A 26,023-nucleotide genomic window follows, 5' to 3' on the forward strand; every position below is an offset into this window, starting at 1 on the left:
TATTCAGTAATGTCTCTAAAAGGATAATAAAATGCCATTACTCTCTGGATAATATAAAACAAGTGGCAACAGCCCTTGTTTTCCCTCATAATAGTGATGATATTTTGACAACACTGAAAGACATGCTGTGAACGCCTGCCAGAGACACAAATCCATTTTAATTCTATAATTTATTAATCTCACATGCACAACCAACACACTTATGTATCACCCTAAATCTTGACCTTTCACCGAAACATGATCTGAAACTGCATGTTAATTACGTGTGATCAGGTTTAATTTTGTCACTGATCATGTGCCAATTCATTTTTATCTTTCTCTATATTTCAATTCCAGCATGTAAAAGTCAGCACCCATGTTTACAAAGTGAAGAAAAAACAAGATAATTACTGTGACAGGAAAAGTATTCAATCATTAACATTCATATTATGTTTTTTTATTGACATTTATCTAATCTTTCCCCTTTTCTCACACAATACTGCACCATTTTAATCTCTTCCTTCATTTTAAAATGATTTTAAAACTCATCTGTTCAGATTGCACCTGGGCCAATAAAACTAATTCTTTGTCTTTTATTATCTCGAAATGTTACACTTGACCGGGCCTACATGCATGATTCTTGCTATTTTTTAATTGTACCCACATGGTTAAATACACTTAGCTTGTGGATAAAAGCGTCAGCTCAATAAATGTAACATTGTGTAGTGACCACTCACTAGCAGGACAATATTGGTTAGAATTCACAGCGAGCTAGCCTTGTTGACGTTATATTTACTTGTTAGGTTTATTCAACTACATTACCCATGACCGTTAGCGGGTTGATGAGTTAATGATGTGGGACGGGGGAGCGCTTGTTGTGTTGTCAGAGCGAATGCAGAGTGTGAAATAAAGCCGACGTTTATTTACTCCGTCCACAAAAAGCCTTTCTCAGCCCTTTTGTTTCCCACACTCCTACAATATAATGTTTAATTTGTCAGTCATATTTAATTAAAGATTGTGTGATTTCTGCCTTTCACTTTTCTTATATTGTTGCCTTTCAATTATTAGTGCATTGGATACACATGTTATTTGTGCAATCCTTTTTGATATCCTTGTATTTTGGTTCTATCACTGTCTCCACAAGTCATACATATCCACTAGTGGGCGTGCCAGTATTTCTAATAGAGTATTTGGGATTAATGCTCAACATGCAAAACAATGATGCATTTATATTATCATCTGCACATGAGCATGCATGTGTATAATAACTCAGAGTTTCGAGCAGAGCGTGTCCTCTCGACATAAACCTTTTTTTTGTATCGCTTCAAAAAGTAAAAGGGATTAAGCCAAGCTGTCGTAAAGTGTCGGAAAGCAGCTGACGGCCGGCCGCAATCTGGCGCCCCGGTGCGGCAGCCAAGGCAACGACTGTCGGATCCGGAGCCAGCGAACAGACGACCTGCTGGGTAAACAAGAGTGGATGCATCGAAAGGCAGGAATGGCAACTCCGTCGAGGGCTAATAGTGAGGCATTTCTATCTTGTCAAATAGAAACACAGTCGAGGGGTCGTGCTACCTGTTAGGACCACACAGGGCTGCGCTGCGGGTCGAAGTGGCTGAGTTTACCCGGGTACTCTCAGTCTGAAGTGGGACTAGCCTCTGGGTTAGCTTAGCTCGTAGCATCAGGGCCCATTGCCTTCGAGCTTGCTTCTCGGCTGAGCTCGGCTCTGTGTTGTCAGTTTCACAATCCCAGCAACTACCGTCCTCGGATCGCGATGTCTATGTAGGCCTGCCTGGCTGCAGTGAGGATTAACTCGTTTTCAACGCTTGTCATTGTTCCCCACAGGATTTAAACTCACATGTTACAGAAAGGACGGTGACACAGTTTGAGGAAAAAAAGGACTTAGACCCAGGTACGTGCTGTCTTTGTTGTCTTCTGTCTGGACCAACTGTGTGTCAGGCTAGCTGGCTAGCTGTCCACTTTTGTTTTCTTCTCCTTTCGTCATCGTGATAATCTAAACACAAGTTACTAACACTGGATATTCATATTTGAGTGCTTGTCCAGTAACACCAGTCTGTCTGGCCCCAGTCACTCCAGCAGCATTGGTGGCCCCAGACAGACAGACAGACAGCAGCCGGGCTTATTGTAATTGTTAAGCGTTGTAGAAACTATGCTTAGCCTCCGTTTCAGGGCTCGATACTGTCCAGCTAAATCAATCTGTGAAGCTCTGTTTTTTTGCTTGCCTAGTCAGAGTGACTGGTGGTCGTTTCACAGACAGAAAGCACAGTGAGTATCGTTAGCAGCAGCTCAGCAGTCCTGTCTCAGTCGTTCATCTTGGATTGGTTTACTGTTGCCATTTCTGGTGCACCATACCTTTTCTGCTACAAGTAGCTGCGATTGGATCACCTGATAGAATCAGCAGTATCTTTTTATTTATTGTTATATGGGCTTCTTTATTAGACATTTGCGTTATTCAGCCTTGGTGCATAGGGGTTTCATTTGTTCCCTTCAGGGCTGTCCTCTGAGGCCCCTGAATCCATGCATGTCATTGCGCAGCTTCCTCTGTGGCATCTGAAGGACTCTCACTTATCTGTGAGTTGTTTATGAAAAGCAGAAAGAGCATTGTTGCTTATTTTAAGAATCATCAACCTCATCAGCTTTATTTCACAGACGTTGCAGCTTCAGGTCCAGAGACATTATTATTATTATTATGAAATGATTTTTGGATGAATGATGAAAATGCATTGTTTGTTTTAGTTTCAGTCTATATAACAGAATATCTACTTCATTGAACCATGCAGGAACATAATGAACACCTGTACAACCTAATGTAGTCCAATATAAAATACCCTGCAGCAAACAGTACCAGGAATGTTGTTGTGGTACATTTTTTACTGAGACTTTGACAGAGATGGGAACACTGTTGTAGTCTTTGTAGCTGTGTCCTCTTAAAACGGCTATATGGGTCTTGACTTTGCTATCAACTGTCCTACAATGGAATACAATGTATTTAATTGGCTTAATGCAGTAGTTGGATGTTTAGATTTTTAGCATGGTTTTCAGGCTTTGTTTATAACAGGCTTGATTTTGATGAAGATACAATTACATAGGAATGTTGACAGACTATTCACATTTTCATGTCTTCAGTAGTGTTGTCTCAGCAAAAATGAGGATGAGACTAGCAAAGCATTGCATTTATTTTATTTAGTTGTGTTGCATCACTTGTACAGATGGCCACATAGATGGGGACAGTACAATATGTTCCTAAATCAGTTGCTGAAATGGTAGCTCTATGAATTTGTTTTCTGATTACATCATATCAAGAAGTGCCCTTGGCTTGTATATCACCACATGCAAATAGTGCATAAGCCTGCAATTTTCTCACACTGTCCCTTACGTTATTAAAACACAGTTGATCAGTGGACATGAATGTAGATTTGCAACATCCTTTGTGATTAATTTGCAAAACTTTGTGTTTGTGTGTTTGCCATTCACATCTGATCTGCTGGATTGGTATTGTGGCAAATCAAAGCATTAATTGATTAGTATACGCTATATAAAGCCTGAACTATTAAAGATCCTTAGTATATTGAATTGGGAACCATGTACACTACAGGTAAAAACAAAACCTCCCAATTGCACTACATTAAAACACTGGAATTGATTGCAAACATGTGGCTTTATCACAATATATTGCTCATGATAACAATGATATTACCATTCAGGGTTATTGGGTATGTGATATATTGCAAGAAAGTCATCATGTGAAACTGACAAAGAGAACATACCCATAAACTACCACAGTTTTCTTAAAAGCAGCAGTCCGTAATATACAAAATGTATTCATCACATTGATAGGAGCCTGCAGGTTTATTGACAGCCATGTGCCATCTGAAAATACACATGGCGTCTTACCAGAGACACAAACTTTTTGTTGTATTTATGAAGTAGCCTACATTTTTAGCAATGCTGGAATTTGGCGTTGCCCTGGGAGACCTTACACCGCTGTGAAAAATCCTCCACTTCCACATGCTTTAAGAGTCTATTTCTCATTGGAGTTATTTGTTGGCGCGCACACACAAATATAGACAGAAATGTCCCAAAGTCATGAGTAAAGACCTAAATGTGAGATGGTGGGTATTTTCTTTTCCCATTTTCAGTATTCTGAATGATGGGCTGTGTGAAAAGAACAATAAGGCAAACATATCAGTATGGACTCAGCCATTACTTTTGACTCAGCTCTGGGTATTTATTTTCTATCTTTAATCAGCAACCTTGGGTCACGCTGTCTTCATTTGTACCAACAAACGAATGACTGTTATCCAAATGTTTTGCCCCGGGATCGAACACCATGAAGTATTGTCATGGGCATATTAATGTTTGTTTTTAGGTCTGTGTGCTGTGGATTGATCAATGAAATGCTAGAAAATAATCGGTAATCAAATTTTTTGTGATTGATCATTTTGATATGCTCTGCTGTAAGTTGTTTTTCTAAAGTGCTGATGTTGAACAATTTAGTGCAGCAGCTTAATTATATGATACAATTATCATATAATCTGGACACAACTTGTTTTTCTGTAATCATCTACTTACTATTCATGCCTCTCTTATGCTCCTAAGGTGTTAAGTCTGTCACTAACATAATAATTTGTCCTTTTGCAATCTTGCAACACAGTGGCTTGTGCACGCATTATCTTTTCCTTTCTTCCTTATTTTTCAGGTTTTGTGAGATGCAGCGGATAGACGCTTAGGAACTGATGCGAGTGCACTTGCTGTTTGCCCTTTGAGGACGGACCTGCCACCATGAAGAGTGAGGTGCAGTCTGAGGCCCCCAGCAGACAGGAGCATCTGAAGGAGCCACTGGTGAACCCAGAGCCTATAGACGCAGCCAAGAGCTTCCCTGACAACATGGAGGTAATTGGAAAGGCGGGCAGCGAATTTGAAACCCTGTGTGAGTCCAGGCATCGGCCCCTGAGGGACACAGAAACACACAGAGACTCAGAACGGACCCTCCCTGGGCGCAGAAAAAGAAAAGGCCAACAGGCAGGGCCATCAGACTGCTCGCTGAAGGAGGGCCACATCAGTGAGAGTTCACTGGCCCCTCAGCGTCCCAGGGTAGAACTTTTACAGCACCCCAGTGAGGACGAACATAATCACGAGTCCTCTTTTAGTGACTGGGCTTCGTCACCTTCCTCTAGCTTGCGATTCGGGGACTCGGACACTCTCAGTTCAGAGGAGGAGGGGGAAGCTGGAGCAACAGGGGGCCAACACAAGGCTCCTACCCTGACGACAGGAGGAGCTGCTGGCGTTGGCCTGCGCCCTGTTCTGGGTCGAACTCGGGGGAATCGCTCTCATAAGTGGGTGCGGTCTGAAGCTGAGCCGGTGCTGCTGAAGAGGCCGTGTCTGAGCAGCCGGCGGCCCCTACATAGGAAGCGCTTTGTGAAAGCAGCTCCTGGAGGGGGTCAGCGGACTCAGAAGCAGAAGGAGCGACTCCTGCTGCAGAGGAAGAAACGTGAAGTGATTGCACGTAGGAAGTATGCTCTACTCCATAGCACCAGTAGTTCTAGCGAGGAACTGAGTAGTGATTCCTCCTCCCCCTCTTCTACTGAAGCAGAAGATGAGCTGTATGTAGATGTCAGCAGCACCAGCAGCCAGCCCAACAGTGCTACTGTAGCCACAGGTAACCATGACTCTCGTACATTTATCACTTTGTGTTGCATTTAATCACTGTATTCTATCCAACATATGTTGTTTTACGGCATGAGGTATGGTTACTTAGGCTGTATGATATGGTTAAAAGAATTAAGGCCTACGTAGCATAATACTGTGTATAAATATGTGTGAGCGCAGCGTGATCACCACAATGATGCGGATTATACTAGGCCAGACTATGCAATTATGTGTTTGTATATACATATATACATTTTATTGATAATTAGTCAATAAAAGAAAATTTAGATGGCTTTTATATTATATGATACTTTTTTAACAGTCTACATTAGATTACATGGGTTTAATAACAACAGGCAGAATGGTTACAGAGTTGTAACAGTATAAATTATGACAGAAAAAAAATCACAATCCAGCATGAATTAACATTTTTATTAAGACGGTGATGCAATGCTAATTATTATGCACTGAAGAGCAGAACAGAAAAACAGAAATGTCTTGTGCCGGAGAAGAGGTCGACATGTGTTGTGCAACTTGAAATTTCAGCTGGACTTTTTAATAACAAAAATGCTTGTTAGTGTGTGAATTTAAATACGGACACTTAATTTATCAAACTTTTAAACCATAGACTTTCAGTTCCCTTCAGTGAACATTAAGAAATTATTTTCCTATAGCATAAGGGTGATAATGGTAAGCAATCTCACTTAATGTGTGTTAACTGAAGCGTAATCAAGAGTACAGATTTTCACTCTGCGCCAGGTAATTTCATTCTGGCTCTCAACCAGAGAAAGGGAAGTAAACAGAAGACTCACCTTGCTTCCTGTTGTGAAAACATGCCCACAAATAGCTCTCGCCTTTCTCATGGCAGCATATTGCTGCTGTAGCATGTCCCAAGTCTGTGTAAAAAAAAAAAAAAAAACATGTAAAATGTAAGAAATCATATCATAGCCTTTGACTTTAGTTTCCCATAAACATGATGTCTGTAGCAACATTCATAAGACTTTAGTCTGTCTGTCTTTGTAATGGCTAAAGCACAGCTGATAAAAGAATAACTACTCCCCTCTGCTTTTCATGGCCCCACACCTGGCAGTCTGTAATGGAAACTGCAGCCCTCGTTACCTGTTTGAGCAACATGTTTATACAGCTCCTAAATCTAAACCATAGTTTTCTGCTCTCATTCTCAGTAAAGTAGCACTGCCCAGTGTGCAGAACAGACAGACAGACAAACATAAATTGGTATATCCTTGGAAAAATCCCCACCTTTACCTTGATTCATTGTTTTCCTCATGTAGCCATTTAGCCTCAGTAGTAAATCTGCTGCTGTGGCCCTAGGGGAGAATGGAAAGTTAGTTGTTGTGCCTCTATGGTGGGAGGCAGGTGGGAGAAAACTCAGGCACTGTTTGGTGACAGCCTTTTGCATAGAGACAGCAGGTCTCGCAGGGAAAACTAGGCATTTGTTTACAGCAGGGGAAAGCATGGAGGCAAGTGATGAAACCTGTCTCCTAGATGTTCAGTGTTGAAGCAGGTGTTTTATGTAGCAGTTTAATCCTACTGCACACATCTGGTCATTATTGGCATCACCAATAGCAGTAACAAAGTATGAATGTTCAATCTCAAGCATATTTCATGTCCTGCTACCAAAACACTGATCAAGTGGCTGGTCGGATTTCAGAAAGTTGTTACAAGGACATTTGATATTGTTGAGTTTTTTTATACAGTCATCTTAGGTCCAGTAATAGTAGGTACTTTTTAACCTAACCAAACACTGCACACATTGCTTATACATCTCTGCAAGTTGTAAGTAAGGTGTTGTTGTTTGTGTAACCTTGTGAAAGCTTCACCAGAGTGCCAGGCAGCTAGTCTTGCAGAGGGTGCTAAGCAGCAGTTCTCGGGAGACAATTGAAATAGAAATCACACGGGGGAATTATGGCAAGGCACTTACTGGTGTGCATGAAAACACAGTATACTCTTCTGCAGCATAGAATCGAGTTACTTTGTTTACCACACACACGTAATGTATATTTAGATGACATCTACTATCGCTCATGAAACATTGGTTAAAGATTTACATTTAAGCTTTAAGAGTCATGGAGGAGTTGGAACTTGAATCATACCCCAGATGAGTCAACAACTCTCACTTGCACTGAGAAAGTGCAAGTGAGTCTATAAGCTCAAATAAACCTATATTGTCTGCTACTATATGCTGTGTATGATCTGGTTGGGACTACAATAATAGATTTATGCCTGGGCTTAAACCCTAAAGTGTAGATAGCCCGTAGATGAAGCTGTGTGTTCAGTTATAAAAAAATAAAACTTTACAACATCTCTTTTGGGAAGGCAATGCCCCTGTTGCCCACAAATGGTCTTGGTAATCTCCATTGCAAAGGCTCAGGAGAATGATGCATTTGATTAGTTTGCCGAGACTTGAACTTGCTTGAGCAGTGCCTTTGATGAACTTGGCTCCTTATGTTCGATGTCGGTGGCATTAATAGACATGCATGAACTCTTGACATAAAATATTGACAGGGATCTAGATTAAGTGCATGTGGTCAATTTGATGGATAAAAATCTAGATAACATTTATCTCATTTTAAATTTGAAGATTGCTTGAAAGAAAAGATAGTAATAATAGCATATCGCTTGGTAAATCATAACATTTAAGTTATTGTTTAAAAAACTCATCGGCAAACAATATAATAAAAGTTATATGAATATACATTTTGATTTAGAGTCTTTGAATGTGCAGCCTTTATTGTGTCTAGATATATACGTTTTCACTGAGAGCTTGCACTGTGAAAATTGTAATAATTTCAAACTAAAACGTTAAAACAAATGTAATTATTGTCTCTGAGAAGATAACTACCTCTACTCTGATCTCTTATTTCAACCATCTACTCTGAGTGAACACACCTGAGGGGGCTCTCATGTATTTCTTTTTGCACAGGCAGATAAAGTGAGATCTAGTGCACAGGGAACCAATCATAGCACAGATTTTTGAGCGGGGAAGAAAAAATGCCAATCCTAGTGCAAATAGAGTGGAGCACCGATGACCTACATTTCTCCTGTTAAACTGTTGATTCTGATGATACTGCTGTTAGCATGATGAAACTGGATAAATGCTATCTGGCCACTTATACCACATTGGTTTTAGACTAAGCCATTGAAAAAAAATAGAGAATTGTATTATTATTATTTTTTTAAGTACATGTCTATGATGTATGAGAGTAGACTACAGCATACACAGACTTAAATGTCTTTATTTGTTGTTTGTTTGTTTGTTTATTTGTTAACAACTTTAATGTGAAAAATTCCAGATTGTAGTTGGCTGCTTTCTCTGCCTTGTCAGATTTTATGTTGTATGTCTCTTATACTAAATTCAACTGGTGTGCTCAGGTGCCCTGGATGAGGACGTTGTGGTGATTGAGGCAACTCCAGCTCCAGCTCCTGTTGTCCCTGCAAGCGAGGAGATCAACGTCACCTCAACAGACAGTGAAGTGGAGATTGTCACAGTCGGAGATGGTTTCAGGTAGGTCCTTAACTTTTTCAGCAGGCATTGAAAACAAATGTGCTTCTATTCATTTTATATCAGCTCAACTGCTCTATATGGCAAGGGCTATGAATCTGGAGAATCAGGTTCGGAATTACCCTTTGACACATGTAGCAAGCACAGGAGATTGCCCGTGCCAGATGCGTTCTCACCTAATCGAAATGCTCCGTTTGGTTCAGGTGCGGGGTGGCCACTGAGTATAGCATGTAGGAGGCCGGACATGATGAAAAACCAGCAGCCGTGTTTTTTTATTTGGTTCTAAACAACCAAGTCTTTTGCCGTTCACTGAATTTGTCTGACGATTTTGGAGTCATCTTTCCAGTTATACATTTTCGTTGGCTTCGTCATTTAAACGACCCCTATTCCTCACCCTTGGAGGTTTCTCACCAATTGCATGGAAACGTCATCAACACTCCCACTTGTTGACCATGAATTCTCCAGGCAATGACCAGCTCTGTTCAAACATAAGCTCAATCAGACATTAAACTGACTTTGAACTAGGGAGCTTGCAGGAGAAAGTCCGTTTTATGTGTGGTCCAGCTGATTTGGACATTTGCGTACTCGCATACAGCTCCACTGGCTAATGTCTAGATAAGTTCAGGGTTGCAGTGCATGTGTGAAAGGAGCTTATGGTTCTCAGGATGAGAGAGCTGAGGGTGGTTGGGTTTCAGTGTCCTCCAGTGCTTTGCTCATGAATTCCATAGCTTACATTGCCCAGAGAGAGTAAGTTGCATGCCTTGTTGTTTATAGCATTGTAAACACATCACGTTCAGTGCCCATGGTATTTAAATATTTCTAGAAACGCCACAAATAAAGCTAACTGCTTCTGTAAATATAGGTTCATAATTAGCTTGTGTCATGGGAGAACAGCTTTAGGGGTAGTAAGCAAACAATGTCACTTTGAGCAGGTTGACGGGTCCTTTAGTCTTACCCAACTTTCATATTTAAACAACATGTAGCCATTATTAGTCTATTACTTGTTCATTAACACTAATAGTGAAAGTGAAAAACAAGTCCTGCAGGAAGTGAAACACATTTGATATTTTATTATTTTATAGTGTCCAATGCTCAAGCACCTTTAACTGGAATAAGGTTTACAAAAAATCTCAACTACGATTATAAGTAGACACACACAGTTGTATGATGTTATTCACCGGTTATGATGGTGATGCATGCATAATTAGTTCTATGATATGAGAAGTTGAAGACGAAAACGTCTGACAAGCTACTTGCACCCTGGGATATCTCTGACCACATGATCAGTACAGAGCCAATGGTCATCAATCACTACCAGTCAGTAACTTCAAACACATTCTATACCAGAACAAACCGTATGACTAAACCCACATCATGGCTACCACATCATCATACAGGCCGCCCTAGCTAGTATGGTCTTTTTTAAAGGACTTGGCTAAATAGGATAGTTAACTTTAAGAAATATTCAGAGGTTAAATAAGTGGACAATGTAAGATTCATAACATAGTGCTCTGTTTCTCAGAGAACTGCTATATATTCACAGTGTGAGAGCAATACATTAGATAGCTCCCACTGCCATTTTCCTCAACCTCAATCTCATTTCCAAATTCTCATAATATGACTTCCTGTCTCAATACTACCCTAATTCCTCATGTAGGTGGTTATGAAGCTCATTTCACAACCCTCTGCCTCTGTGTTAACCTCTCTCTGAATCCTTTTTAATCTTTTCCAACTCAGTATCTTTCCTTCCTCCCTATTTTAAACTAATGTATCAGTAATATTTGAAAATAATTCCCTGGCCAGAGGTGATTGCGTCAAGCTTGGAATGCTATGCCTTGACTAATCTTCCTGTTTTCCCGACTGTCAAAGATGTCTTAGCTCCCCAGAGAATGCAGGGATGAGCTTCCCTGAAGGGGGGATGGGCAGCAGGGAGCAGGAGGGCGGGGAACCAGAGGCCAACAGAATGAGCAATGAAAGCTTTGTTGACACCACCAGTGGTCCGATTTGTGAATGTGTGTTTGTGAGCAGTTTATTTCAATATAGGAACAATACCTGTGCACACATTCACAATCTCTGGCTTTTTTTATTTTATAGTATTTTGCGGATAACTAAATTCATTTTGTTGTTGTTTGTGATTGTTTGATGGATTGGTTTCCCCTGATGCAACCTATTTAATGTAGTCTATGTGGAAATACCAGGTCCAATGTGATAATATGATATTCACTGAACTTCGTGAGAATTATAACATTCAGTTTTTGTTGAAAGTTTTTCAGAGAAGTTCAACTTTATGCTCATACAATACAGTTCAACAACACCATAAACTACATCCTCCAATCATAATGTTGAGCACAGTTTCAACAAAAACTGAACATTTTAACTTTAATGGAGGTAGGAGTTGTTGCAGGACTGTTGTATTAGACTCCATTAGTAACTGACTGTCGTTGTCGTATATAAAACAGTTGCACAGTTGCGCCGGTAGCCTCAAGCGGTCCTACATTGACAAAGAATATTCTCTCATTTCCTTTGCTGTTTTGAATAGTGTCTAGTGGTTATTATCTGTTATGTTTGTGGACAGAGGAGAGTCTGTCTGTAACTTGTTGTGGACAGGATTCTGACAGTCTCCTCTCTTCCTCCCCAGATAGTACAGAATGTTATTCAAATACAGTTTTTAACCCACAGCAGCACGTTACGGACATGGGGAAGAATTATACTGAAATTAGGGCAAAACTAAGCATTTTAACCCAAACCTGCTCCTCTCACGTTGCTCAGTGACATGCTGTCAGTATGGATATGTTTCATTTGAACTGCTAGATGTTAGTTATTTGTTTGTGTCGCTCCACAGTTCGCTCACTTGCAAAGCGGTGCATTATGAGAACAATCAAGTGTTTTAACAGTGCACTGTGGGGCGTGTTTGGCAGTGGTTTTACCCAGAGCACAGCGCGTTACAATAAACAAGGATTATGTAGCTGATATGGATTAAAAAAAAAAACCTTGATCAGCCCCTGCCCTTATCCTGCATATCAGCTCAGGACAGGAAACTTCTTGAATGCCATTAGACTTTCTACAGACTACAACACATACTGCCATCAGGATTCCAGAGTAGATCCATCTATTAAAAAAAAGTGATGTTGAGCCTGTATATTAGATGTCTACAAACAAACTGGTATTAAAGTTACTTGCATTGAATGACTGATCCACAAACTTATCCCGTCAACCTAAAACACTAACTAATTCCCCTCAAGCTGGGGATTAAAAGGATGTTCAATGCACAGCTTTATGTTTTCTTGTCAAAATTCAACACATTTTATTTCTATCTTGATATGTATAGCCTCTGTCTTATTTAAACATACATTATTTAGAATGTATATTTTCAAAATGTTTCTCTTGCATTACAAACAGTTGAGTAATTTATTGTCTATTCCAATGTGCTGCTTAGTAAAAGTACATTTGTGAGACAGTTTTTAAATTATTACTAAAAGTAGCTGTGTTTTTAGCTTTTATTTTTTGTTTTTTTATATGTATATTTTTCTTGTGTTGATAAGGATGGGCTCAAGCTTAATGTAAAGGACTTGCAAGGCAGCTCTTAAATTACAATGATACATTTTCTTAATTTTAGATAAGTGATAAACATCAGTACTCATTATATCATCCAGTTCTCTACTGTGTGCTGAGAGTTTAAAAAAAAAAAGTAACGCTTTTGTATCCTTAATTATGAAGACAAACTTTGTAAGTTAATCACTGCTAAGTTTAATTCCCAAACGTTTACCACTAGTACACAGTGTTATTCCTGCCTTGTATGATCTCATTCCTTTTAACTCCCAAACCAGTAGTTTATTCTGTATTACTGCAGCGCTCAGCCCTCCTCTGATCCCCAGGGCATGTGGCTCACCATGGTTTGGCACAACCTCTGCTTTGCCAAACCACCCATTCCCATAGTGTTCATGTTTAAAATGTATTGTTTTCCTCCTGGCTTCAACCCCCTACCCTCAGGAGATCGTGGTGGCAAACAGATATTTACAAAATAATCCCAGGTCTACTTAATTAGGAACTCCCCCCTAGTGGCTCGTCCTGCTCCCTGGGATCAACCCAGAGCTGAGGAGCCTGGCCAATTAAACACCAACACAACCACCATGTGCCGCTCTCTGCATACCACCCTCATCGCTGTGTGTTTTGTGGGTGTATGTTTGCATGCGTATGGGGACAAGTTTGCTTTAGCGATTTGTGAAATATGAAAGTTAATAAGCTTCCTCCTACTCTATTCCACTTGCATTGTGCAGCATGTCTCTCAGGAAATTGAATTGGAAGCAGACAGTGTAAGCTGATGGGAATCCCCCTTATCACAAACAGCAGTGAGAAAGGCATTTCCTGAGTAAAACACATCAGAGAAATGTGATTAAAGCAACTCTTTCAGCATAAAGCGGATGAGATCAATAATTTAACCAATCCATAACATTACATACTATTTATGCATGATTCACACTTTTTATACAGTGTCAAATTCAAGTCTTTGAACTCACATACTCGCATTTTGTTCACCAGCAAGAACACCAAACAAGTTTGTTCTATAATTCCAGTATTGAAGTTATAGAGGTGCTTTTGAAATAGAAAATCGTAAAAAAAAAAAAACATTTGTCAGTTTTGCTAATAGCTTCATAAAGGCAGGGCCAAAAATTGAAGTCTTGAAACAATAAATTGTCATCATTCAAATCGATTGTTATTTTTTTATTTTTTTACTTTATGGAGTGCATAGTTCCCATCCATTTGGTCCTTGTACCTACTTTTTCCTGTTTACTGTGATATGTAGCCTGTATCCATTGGGGGAAGGCCAGAGAAACACAAAGGCTCAGACAAATGGAGACATATAACACTACGTATATATTGACACCAAGAGCCAGTTAAAAGTTTAAAATTCACCTGTTTTTGGTCCATAGGAGACCCATGAAAACACAGGCAATAACAATTTATTAAATCACTTGATCATTTGTTATGTTTCTATGGTTTAATTAAGAGTCACTGTGCTAGTCTATTGTTTAGATTTACATACCAAAAGCTCCGTAGCTAGGATGAAGACTGTGGTTAACAAGGCAGTGCTTCTGTTACTCAGTATACAGCCTTTTCCCTCTGCTCTGCATTTTTTTTAAAAACGCTCTCAGGGAACAACAGTGAACTCCCCAAGCCACAGAGCTCCATGGTATCCGGCTTTACGGCACTCGCAAACAGTCCCTTGTCCCTCTGGCTCATCCCTCCTCCCTCTGATCACCTGGCTTTACGGCACTGTGGGGGGAAATGCGGCTATTCCCTGGGCTCTCACTTTACTCTCAGAGAGCAAGGAATTGAGTGATAGGAGCCTTTGAGAGAGAGAAAATTAAAAGGACAAAAAAAGGAAAGGCCAAAGGCAGAGCAAGCAAGGTACAGAGTATTACAGAGAGATATAGGAACAAGGAAATAATGGTGATATTTAGATGGAAGTAGTGGGGTGGTTGTAGAGGTGGAGCTTCATGACAGCAGTCCAAAGAGAACAAGCTATGTGTAGTTTCTGACAGAGCTAATCCAAACAGTCATGTCCTGTTTTTAATTGTCAAAATGTACTGATATAAAAAAAAATGGGGGCGACCTTAAAATTGTTTTTGTCCTGTCATGCTACAAATAAAATTTGTATACAAAGGACAAGGGCTGTATATGGAATCCGATATGGATTGATAACCATGTTAGCTCCCCAAATGATATTAACTGCATCAGGTATGATATTGACACTTTGCAGTCAGAGTGCCAGCTCTGCAAAAAATCAAGCAATCTCAATAACCGTTCATTACTGTGGACATTTATAACATGGATGTAAGTAATTCAATGTATGTGTGCCAAGGCTAGGATCCTGGAATTAGACCAACATATTTAATAAGATTAGGGACGTTGATAATGTAAGTGGTTACATCAATGCGTTTCCTGCTGTGTCAAGATGTATGCCATGAAGAGAAGGTGAATACTCAGTTTCTTTAGTGACTATTTTGACTCCTTCACAAAAGGCAAATGACCTAGTCGACTGACACAATCAAATGTCAAAACAGTTTCCAGAGACTGCAGTAAGAATAATGTACTCACTAGGTATTAAGACCAGATCCAAATGCTTTTGTCAAAATTGTCCACTGTTGCTTCTTTGCCTACCTTTGCCACAGCAGGGTTTTGTCAAAGTACCGCTGTCCTGGAAACGAGCTTGCTGGGAAATACTTGACTAAGCTGCTAGAATATTCCTGGTTCCTGTCCTGCAGTTGGTTGTAATATTTTTTTTTTTTATGTTTGAATGTCCACAGGTCACGCTCAGTGGCGGGTCTTGGCAGGATTTGGGCTAATAGTTGCTCCCAGAGTCGTCTCCAGGAGCCACGTGGACGTCACCGACTCTCCACCGTCATCCAACCACTGCGTCAGAATGCTGGGGAGGTGGTGGATCTCACTGTCGATGAAGATGGTAAGAATGAACATAGTGAAAAATCCTTCATCCACATACTTTTTAACTGTGTCAGTTGAAAGGATAACTACGCATAGCCTTTATATTTCTCTGTGTCTTCTGCAAATATGTGAAGGCCTTGGACTCTATTCTTTTGTTACTTCTCAAGTGATCTGTGATATTAGCTGTGAATTCATGACATTGGTGATGAGGTAAAGAAAATAATCTTAACAACTTTAATGCCACAAAGGTTCTTCAGGTGTTTCAGGTTTTCTTTTTGAATTCATCACCACTCTGTCGCAGTTTTGAAACAGTGGACTGAACTCACAAATACAAGTGCAATACATCTGTACATTGTATATAACTCATGATAACATCGATTTTGCAGAGCTTACAGCAATTTGCACATTGGACACATGCACATGTATAATGGGCATACTTTATTAGTTTTTACTCTTATGATAGTGGTTGTGTTTTTGTTTTTTAATTCTTTACACTATTTCCTGTGTGGTTTCATTCGCGTGCTACTGCTGTGAAATGAGCATTTCCCCCGGGGATAAATAATGTATCTATTGATCTCTATCTAAATATGTGCCAGAGATGGAAAAATCATGAAATAACTAAAAAGTGCTAACAATAACAGTTAGCAAAATGTGTGTTTTTGATCATGACAATTTGTTGTTATGCTTTCAATATAAACTCTAATTTTACTTTCATTTCTGTAAAAGGGGGTTGTTTTTTAACTGAAGCCATTTGTGTGACTCTTTTTATCAACCCACGCCCATAACAGATAGTAAATGGTAGAGCAGTGAGTATAAGGAGTATTTGCATTCTTAGGGGAAAGAGGGAAAATTAATTTGTGAATATGAAAAGCAGAGGTAGCTCACACACTGGAATGCTAATGAGGCCTGCTGTTCTCCTGCTCTTCTCTGCAGACAAGTATACACATGCTACACTCCACACTAGGGCTATTTATTCCAGACAGAAGTGTCAAGTTGGTTTAATGTTGTCACATGAATCATGAAAATCATGAATTTTAATCGACAAATAACAATTTGTACATCTACATGGTGTCATGTTGAACTAATTTGGCTTTGTTATATATTATTGTAAATTTATTTGAAAACTTAGGTTAAATAAATAAATTACATTAATAGCAGGAGGTTTTGGGATACACAACACACAAAATCAGATACAGATCCTTCTCCTTGCAGTGAAAAATTATGGCTAACTGTTTTGTCAAGGAGTTGTGTGCTCTCTTATGTCTCTTCCTTTTAAATGCATTGACTCAGGTGAAGTGATACCTGTAGCACAATGCACATTAATCCTCCTTTTCTAAATCATCACCTGCCTTTTTTTTTCTCCACAGATCTCTCAGTTGTGCCAACAACCTCTGGCAGCATTCACCCTCAAACAATCAGGTCATCCTCTTCATCATCTTCCCATCATGCCTCTACCTCTGAGCTCCATGATGCCCCAGGCCCTTCCACTAGCTGCCCAGGCTCAATACCTGAAAGTATGCACACACAGAGGCCAAGCGGCTCTGCTCGCACAGCCGCAGAGGGTAAGACAGGACATGGTATGTTGAAACTAGCTGCTGGAGACCATTTCATTTCAGCTCTTTTGCTCTGTGGCAGCTGGATTCCAAAAACACTTCCTTTCAGCTGTTGATATCACTCAAATGTTTATACATCAAAGTGTGAAATGGTCTATATTGTGTAGGTCACCTTTATTTTTCTTCTAATCTGCTGTTGCATCAAGTACTTTTTTTAATCACATATCTTACTCTCCTCAGATGACAGCAGACAAGGTTTGTCAGGTCCAGCAGGAGAGAACCCAGGCACGGCCATGCCCAGACTCCCATCCTGCTGCCAGCAGCACTCCCCGTGTGGAGGGCCCTCCCCTGGTCACCTGTCCCTGAGCCACTCCCACTCAAGCTGCTTGCAGGTGTCCTCCTCTCAGCAGACCAGTGGCTCTCAGCACGGCCACGGTCACAGCCACGGCAACGCTCACCACTTCATCCACCACGTCCATCACCCAGCTCCACAGCCCGCGGGCACCCTGCCCTTTCAAGAGCCGAGCTGCCCCGTGGAGCGACCCAGTGCTCTGCCCGCATCCTGTGCAGGAGTCAGCAGCAGCAGCAACAGTAGTAGTAGCAGCAACACAGCCCACTACCATGACCAGGTATGCCATTGCTGCATTCAGTAACAACATACTGTAGCTAGAAGACTCTAAACAGCTAACATTGTGTAACTGCGAGCTTGAACAAGGACTTCCTTAGAATATCCCTCAGGGTGTTGCTGAATGTCATGATAAAGGTTTAAAAGGTGTAAACCATATCAACTCTCTCACGCCCCAAAAAACATTAGCTTAAAAATCTGTCTGCAGGTCAGCCTTGTTGTCTCCGCACTCTGGGTTGTTATGACTTTATTTTGCTTTCGAAACAAATATTAAAAAGAAGATCAAGAAGTAGTGTACAAAGCATAACACAAAATGAATGTATGACGAGTAATAATTAAACACATTTCTTGTGTCTCACTAAAAGTATGAACACTGTTTGATTGAGGTGAGAAGGTCATGTTTAAGGTATTGCAGTATTTAAAATGGTCTTGCCACGATTTAAAACTTCGCTAACTTTGTCAAAGCTTCACTATGCTTCATCCTCCCCTCCTCCCTGTCAGTTAGTTAAGGTCATGGTCCGTCACTTAAAAGAGAATTTAGCTAGAGGCTGAGGGCAACAGCACCCATAAAGGTCCCTCCTATACATTTCTTTTCACATAGAGAATAAAAGGCAACACAGAAAAGACTTCTACAGTATATGACTTGAATTGTGTGACTTGTGCGTGACTCATTTTGTATTCCACAGGAGAAGTTCGTCCCTCTTCTTGCTAAAAACATCTCCTACACCTTTCTTGCACAGCAAACACTGCCAGTGGATCTGAGCAACAGCAGTGTTCGGAGCGGTGGAAACAACGGGCCTAGTTTCCATGGCAGCACTTCGGCCTTTGACCCGTGCTGCCCAGGCTCCACCTCACGGCCTCCTGCTTTCGTTTCCCAGACCACCCCTGGAACCAGCCAGCCAGCTGTGGTGGACTCGTTCAGCTCCTCCATGGTGGCTCAGCCCCAGCCACAAACACAACCGCAGCCCTGCAGACATTACATGCACCCCTCCTGTGAGTATATTGCCGTAAGCTCAATGTGACCTCCTCTGCTTATGATGGAGCGCTGATATGTATATATGTAAAATTCTCTGTGCTGTAGAGCACCATTGTTGTCCAAGAAGAAAACATCACGCTCAACCAAAGACAAAAACAGGGAGCTGGAGATCCAAAAATTGTTAAAAACACATCAATGAGCCACATTGTTTGGACTAGCTGACATGTTTCTTGACCACAATGAATATTGTCCATTTTTTTTTTATTTTGAGTCAATGCTATATGCACCTTCCTGCTGCTGTGAATACTCACAAATGCATTTATATAAAATGAAAGTATACGTTTGTGACCAGTTTTTTATTTTGTGTGCCTGAATAATGGACTTGAGGCTGAATGCCACAGACAGGCTTGAAAAGTCGGGAAGTATTTACAGAGAGACTCACACATTGTTGCCCGTAGATGGATTTGGTCTTTCCATGGGATTTGTTTACAATAACAAAAATATATAATATCTTATCCTTCCATGTTTAAAGATGTTTTTTTTTTTTCTTTTCTCTTTCCTTAAACCCAGATGGCTCTTTAGCACGCTCACTGCATCATCAGCCCTCCTCCGCCTGTCCTCATTCCCATGGGAACCCCCAACTTACACCTCAGCCCCCTCCACAAGGGGAATACGTTATTCCCCACACTGTCACCTTTCATCCGCCTCTGCAATCCCACCCTTCAGGCCACGCCGTGCCCCCTGCCCCTCCCCCACCTCTGTCTTCCCACCACCTCTCTAGTTCGGGTGCCCCACTGGCTCAGCACCTGCCTACGGACCACCAGACCCTGCCGCACCATATGCCGGCGCTGGGGGCCTCGGTGCAGAGACTGCATCAACACGAGATACTGCAGAGGATGGAGGTCCAGAGGCGAAGGATGATGCAGCACCCAACGTGAGTAGCGCCATCACCCAGCTGGTTTTTCCTCGTCCTGAGTATTCATATTATTGTGAAAGATAAAACTCCATGTGTGAACCTGTACTTTGCTGTCCCTGCAGACGAGCACATGAGCGTCCACCTCCACACCCCCACAGAATGCACCCCAACTACGGCCACGGACACCACATCCATGTGCCACAAACTATGTCTTCCCACCCTCGCCAGCCCGAGCAGAGAACAGCATGGTCAGTATCATGCAACAAAGTTTGGCAGATGGATGGTTTCAGTTTAATGCAAGCTAATCAAATATTACACATTTTGAATGTGACTCTGTGGTTCCTTGATTTTATGTTTAGATCAACCAGAGAAAGTTTTGATGTAATAATGACTAATGTGTTTGTCAACAGGGAGCTTGGCATCGAGGCTGGAGTGACTGTTGCACCGTACCCTTCAGGGCACCTGCACTCCCACCTTCCCCACTACCACCCTCCCCCCAGACTGCACCACTTCCCCATCCCCTTCATGGTGAGACAAACCCTCAGCACAAATGCATACATTAGCATAAATGAGAAAGAATCACTTTTATATAAAGTCTGGCTTAGATTAATGGTGTTGGCCCCTTATTTATAACATCAGTTATTTCAAGGATGGTTTGGTGAACCACATGAATTATGCAGTAGCAATTAATAGAAGCTCATCAGGCATTTCAAGTGCACACTCAACAAATCCACAAGCCTCGAGACAGATCCTGTGAAAATGTAGGTTTGTAATATAACATCAGGAGACATCGGTTTCCTGATGTTATTGCTTTTTTACTTGGTCACCCTCAGACATACGAACTCTAGTTGTCTTCCACAATCAGTTCTCCTCAGTAGCATCGATGCAAGTCTACATAAGTCAGGTTGCTCTTTTTCAAAATGCTTTGAGCATGTCCGCAGTTCATCACAGCATGCATGCTCAAAATTAGGGCGTAGAGATACCAAAAGCATATATGCAAGTGAATTTTGATGAACTGTCTCGGCAGAGTTCATTAGTTTTAATTTGTAAACATCTATGACCTTCATCATTGCATATTTGCAATGTGAACACTTTCATAGGCCCCTCTTGTTAATACTCCAATTAAATTTTAGAACTGCCATTACCACTGCACATAACAGCTGACACAGGCTAGTTTAACTTAAAGCGGCTATGATCTATATTTCTATTGTAACAATGTATCACATGGCATTGCAAAAGCGGACATTCGTAACGATGAACCTAAAAAGAGTTAGTATTCAAATCTGCAGTGCGCCTCGGCTTTATAGAGCTTGATAGTGAGTTTCAGCTCATTGTTTAGCTGTCCAACCTCAGCTTTATTGGTTTGGTTCACTCTCACATTCTCATGGGGTCAATGTACATTAACTGCTCAGCACCAAACAGCAGACAGACCCGATAGGTGACGAGCCGGTGATCATAGTGGAGCATTTAGCATCTAAAGAGTGATAAATTGAACAGTAAATTCATCAGGTACTCAGAAACACGTCTCCAAATGAATGCTGATGTTGCTCTGTAACTGCTGGATGTTTAAATAAGAAACTCTTTACTAACAAGGTCCCCAGAGCAACTTAAAATATGATGATATATCAATGTGGTGAAGTGGACTTTTTTAATAGCAGGTTTAATGGCATTCTCTGCTTTGCATGTTTTTCTCTTGTCCCTCATAACAGACTGGCATATCTGATGTGACTTACCCGCACATTCGGTACATCTCATCTAGAATGACTGGCTTTGGAAGGACCTATGAGGTGAGGACTGCTTTCATTTATCTATTCTTTTAAATGTGTTTTAATCAGTCCCAACACAACTCAGGCAATCAAAATTAAATTGTATATGCATTTCATTCATCACTTCCATCATTGTCATCAATATTACCTTCATAATTGCTTCACTTATCACCGCATGACTGATCAATATTTTCATACTGTTACAAAGAGAACACATTCTAACAGTAATAAGAGTACACATTTGATTATTTGTATTCAGAATAAACAGCTGTCACAGGGAAAGCAGGATATAATGATATAGTGGAAGTGAATACAAAGCACTTCCCCACTTGTCACAGTCTTCATCACTGGGTAAAGTTAATGTCTTCAGACTCAATTAGCAGAGCAGATACGCCATCGATCCACATGTTGAATGTTTCCCTGAGCAAGGCACTGAACTCTAAACATTTTATAAACTCACAGAGTCACAGGGTTCAACCACTGAATCTGAGGGGATTATTGTATGAAAAGCCAACCTTTAGTCAGAAAAAAGCACCAATGCAGAAACCATTCTGCCCACGTGTGCTGCCGTTTCGTGCAATGTAAGAGGAACTGTATCCAACAGAGCCAAAATGTGAATCTGTCCATCATCCTCATAGCCGTTTGTTTGTATTGCATCCATTCAGGACCTTCTGCATTTAGAGGAAAGATTGGGGACTGTGAACCGAGGAGCCTCTCAGGGAACCATAGAGAGGTGCACGTACCCACACAAGTACAAGAAGGTGAGGACTAATGGGAGTGTTTGTAGCTATGTATATATATATTGTGTATTGGATTTTGCAGATACTGTATATAGTTGTGCTTGTCTGTTACAGTTTATTCTGGGACAGAGTTTGCAGTGGTCTTTTGTGCTCATTGCAAACGTCTGATGTTTAAGCAAAATACTGTAGTGTGTTTTTAGATTGCAGCTGTGAAGACATTGTTGAGGAAAAGTTTCCATAGAAGTTTCCAAATGTATCTAAACAAGCAATCTAACACCCTGCCACCCAATACAGAAGGTGTTGGAGAGAGACATTGACCAAGAGTTAACCCCTGAAGCTTGGGCATCTATTGGGAAAAATATGCACGCAACCCCAGAATCGGTGAGAAATAATGAACAAATCAATTTGGAAACATGTCTCTGCTCACATGTACAGTAGATGTTAGTAGTAGTCTTGGGGGCCAGGGAATTCGGCTCTAGAATAACTTTGATTTGGATAATTTGTATTTGTTTAGCACAGAGACGACAGATAGAAAGTGTTTGTTTTCATGACAAAATGACCATTCTCTCTGTCCCCAAAGGAATTTGTTTTTTGTTGAAATGTTTATTCTAAACAGTTATCTCTTTATAGTCAATATATTTAAATTAAAACGTAATATGTACCAGTGATGTCACCACAGTGTTTAAGTTGAGCAGTGTAATGTGTTAAAAAGAGAGTGGATTAATAGGATAATTATATTATGATTATATGTGATGTGTCTGCTGAGCAAGCTTTACCGATTGATGCTTCATATCAAAAGTTCATGTTTCCAACTGTTTCTCACAAACAGAGAAAGCTGCATATTAAGCAAGACGAAGAAGAGGTGGCAGATGAAGACACGGAAGAAAAATGCACCATCTGTCTGTCAATACTGGAGGAGGGGGAGGACGTCAGGTAAATAGATCCCCTCCTGGGTGTTGGTGCTGATCTTTGCTCAGTTTTTAGTGTGTTCAATTACGCTTCCAGGGGCGTGACATGTGGGATGGCAGGTGTATTTGCTCCATTTTGCCACCGTCTCTGGAGATATTTTTTTCTTCTAAACCCAAAGGTATAGTAATCAACAAAAAACCCCAGAGTGCCTTAATATTACCGGCCTCCTGGAACTGCCTCTTGGCACACATTCAGGTTTTTTTTTACCTTTTTGTTAAAGGTAATTTTCTGCCCTCTGTTGGTAAACAAGGAAGTGATGTCTGTCATGTTTTGGTCTTCTTTTTTTATTTAAATTAATTATTCAGTCATCACTTATGGCATTTCAATGATTGAGTATACATTTCCGAACTATAACACATCATATGACTTTTATTCTTAAATGGTCATTCAGGCAAAACACAAATTTCTAGGGGATTTTATTTATTTTAGAATTGTTGGTTGGTTCATTCTACCAAAAAAAAAAAAGGTTTTAAACATTTCTGATAGAATTAGATGTTCTTCATATCCCCAGTTTGAAGTATAAAAGTTTTACTTATTAAAAGTGCAAAGAAGAAAGATCAGAGGGCAGCAGTCTCTGAAGAGTAAACATGTTTATGTAAGTTTATATGAAGAACCTATTTGAGGATCTCTGGAGACATTTTTAAAAGGATAAGGTTGGCGATATTTTATATTTATATTGACTACAATTCCCATGAAATGACCAAAAGCCAAATCTGTTTCTCTGTAATTTTGGTTTGCATTAAGCCCCAAGCCTAATTGTCCCTAATAAGGAAACAAATAATATATTGATGTTGTTTATTGGTATAAGTTCGTAGCAAATGTTGCTCAAATGAGCAAATAGTGTATTTATTGGGGACTGTTTTCAGCCATTGATGTGGTGCTCTATGAGTATTTACAGCAGCAGGACAGTATATTTGAGATTGATCATAATAAACCACAACGCCCATCATCGTCATGATAATGAAGAAACCTGACAGCCACTCTAATGATGGGACTCACTGATGTTTGTAACTATGGAGCTCTATGGGACAGATAAATAAGCTGTGGCTGCACAGACCGTACTTGTCAGAAGGATCAAGTCATTGTTGGTTTTGCCTCTGTTTCCCCTCCAGACGCCTACCATGTATGCACCTCTTCCATCAGCTGTGTGTGGATCAGTGGCTCCTCACCAATAAGAAGTGCCCCATCTGCAGAGTGGACATTGAGGCGCAGCTGTCTGCTGAGAGTTGATGCTGTTTTTCTAACCGCCCCTTTTGTTGAAAATTTATTTAGAGATCATATTAATTTTCTCTTCAGTACTGCAGTCAACCAAAGATGGCATGAATGACCTGCGCAGCTCTACTACGAGAAAATAAAAAAAACACCTGACAAAAAAGCATTGAGCCTAGAGTGCCAGCTATCACATATTACTACAACAGCTAGAATTCTCCATTAAGGGTTTAAGATTTTATTGTATTTATAAAGCTTTTATGTAGCTTTTGATTGTTTCCTCAAGTGTCATTTTTTTGTTTTGTTTTCTCTGCATGTTTCCTTGCAATGCATTTCTTTGCACATATAACGTTGGCTTAACACAGCCTAACAACTCGCAGGTGAGGATAGCTGCTCTAGTAAAGATGCATTTTTGTAAACCTAATGCCTTGCTTTACTAGAATGTCACCCTCCAGTAAAAAATCCAACATTGCAGGATTCATTTTACCAATCATTGTATTGATTAGTTTATGTTTAGAAGATGTGGATTGTTAGTGAAAGATGTTTTTTAAGTAAAATCAAGACATTCCTAACTAGGGAAATATGTTAACAGATCAGCTGCTGTATTAGTGCACACCCAGTATTTCTAGAGTGGAAATAAACTCCAATGTTCACCTCACTTCCCAGAATATGCACATGCTTTGCTACGATTACACCTCCCTTCAGCACCTACATTTGACAAAAAAAACACCGTTATCGCCATCATCTGTATTTTAGAGAACAAGAAAAAGAATGTCACACCCCTCTCTTGACTGTTCTTTCTAAACTGAGCGATTGTTGGGAACCGGCTGTGAATCTTTTCTTTATTTTGTCGGGGGCTCCTCCCTGCAGACGGGGCTGTGAAGGTTAACTAGGTTTCTGTAAGATGATCTCAGGTCTACATGTGTGTAAGACATTTCACATGAGCCTGCAACCTGGGATCATTTGGTCAATTTGATACCGGCAGTGGCGTTGACTTTGAGTTCCTCTGTGTGTGTGTGCGTGTGTTCAGAGGGAAATACACAGCTCAATTTGGGATAAATATTTACTGTTTGTTCTCACACTTCAAACCATTTTATCCACCCTCCCTTTTGTCTCTCTGTAGTTGAGCAGCAGCGTCCTTTTTCGGCTGCTGCTGAAAGAAAAACACTAATACTGTTGATTAACTCACTCGCATAGACTTGCACAAGAGAGAAAAAGGTAGGAGAATAGTAGTGAATATGACTGAGGCCATGTATTTCCACTCTGATGAATATTAAAAAGGAAAAAAAAAAAAGTTATTTTGAATGGAGTGTTGAAATGCATTACTTAAAGCAGGTATCCATGCATTCATTGACTTAAAGGCACCAGGATCATATTCTGTGGGATTTATATTAGTTTAAAAAAATAATATTAATAAACTTGGATAACTCTTAATTGAGTCTTTTCCTTGGTCTCCTCTTTGAAAATCATGTTTGAGTGAATGTTGAGTTCTTGATGAAACTGCTATTTTATGAAATGTCATGAGAACACTTCGTCTTAAAAGATTATGAATCAGAATTGATTGAAAGAGTTTAAAGTTATAAATCCTTAAACATCTTGAGCTTGTTTAAATAGGTGATGTAAATGATAAGATACAACAGGAGTTTTAAGAGCTAC

The 26,023-nt window shown here is 40.3% G+C and overlaps 1 protein-coding gene across 3 annotated transcripts; it reads left to right on the forward strand.

The window, feature by feature from the left end:
- Positions 1-1,416: 1,416 nt before the first annotated feature.
- On the forward strand, positions 1,417-25,927 carry rnf111 (ring finger protein 111). 3 transcript variants are annotated; one of them, XM_054614693.1, is made up of 16 exons: positions 1,417-1,499; positions 1,822-1,888; positions 4,697-5,656; positions 9,040-9,172; positions 15,478-15,632; positions 16,981-17,175; positions 17,407-17,795; positions 18,478-18,784; positions 19,338-19,701; positions 19,806-19,931; positions 20,094-20,211; positions 21,393-21,470; positions 22,115-22,210; positions 22,484-22,570; positions 23,019-23,122; positions 24,271-25,927. In XM_054614693.1, the coding sequence occupies exons 3-16, from the start codon at positions 4,780-4,782 to the stop codon at positions 24,386-24,388; spliced, it is 3,147 nt and encodes a 1,048-aa protein (XP_054470668.1). In that variant the 5' UTR covers positions 1,417-1,499; positions 1,822-1,888; positions 4,697-4,779; the 3' UTR covers positions 24,389-25,927. The 3 variants fall into 3 exon arrangements, with proteins under 3 accessions (XP_054470668.1, XP_054470686.1, XP_054470677.1); XM_054614711.1 differs by having other exon boundaries at positions 18,532-18,784; positions 24,271-25,926; XM_054614702.1 differs by lacking the exon at positions 1,822-1,888 and having other exon boundaries at positions 1,427-1,499.
- The last annotated feature ends 96 nt before the right edge of the window (positions 25,928-26,023 follow it).

This window comes from Anoplopoma fimbria, chromosome 2 (assembly GCF_027596085.1).
Source record: "Anoplopoma fimbria isolate UVic2021 breed Golden Eagle Sablefish chromosome 2, Afim_UVic_2022, whole genome shotgun sequence".
Taxonomy (NCBI): domain Eukaryota; kingdom Metazoa; phylum Chordata; class Actinopteri; order Perciformes; family Anoplopomatidae; genus Anoplopoma; species Anoplopoma fimbria.

Bases quoted from the DNA above. Each gene is read 5' to 3' on its own strand.
- rnf111 (XM_054614693.1), top strand. From the start codon at position 4,780: ATGAAGAGTGAGGTGCAGTCTGAGGCCCCCAGCAGACAGGAGCATCTG. The intron at 17,176-17,406 runs GTAAGACAGGAC...TACTCTCCTCAG, and splicing joins TGCTCGCACAGCCGCAGAGG to ATGACAGCAGACAAGGTTTG. The intron at 20,212-21,392 runs GTGAGACAAACC...CCCTCATAACAG, and splicing joins ACTTCCCCATCCCCTTCATG to ACTGGCATATCTGATGTGAC.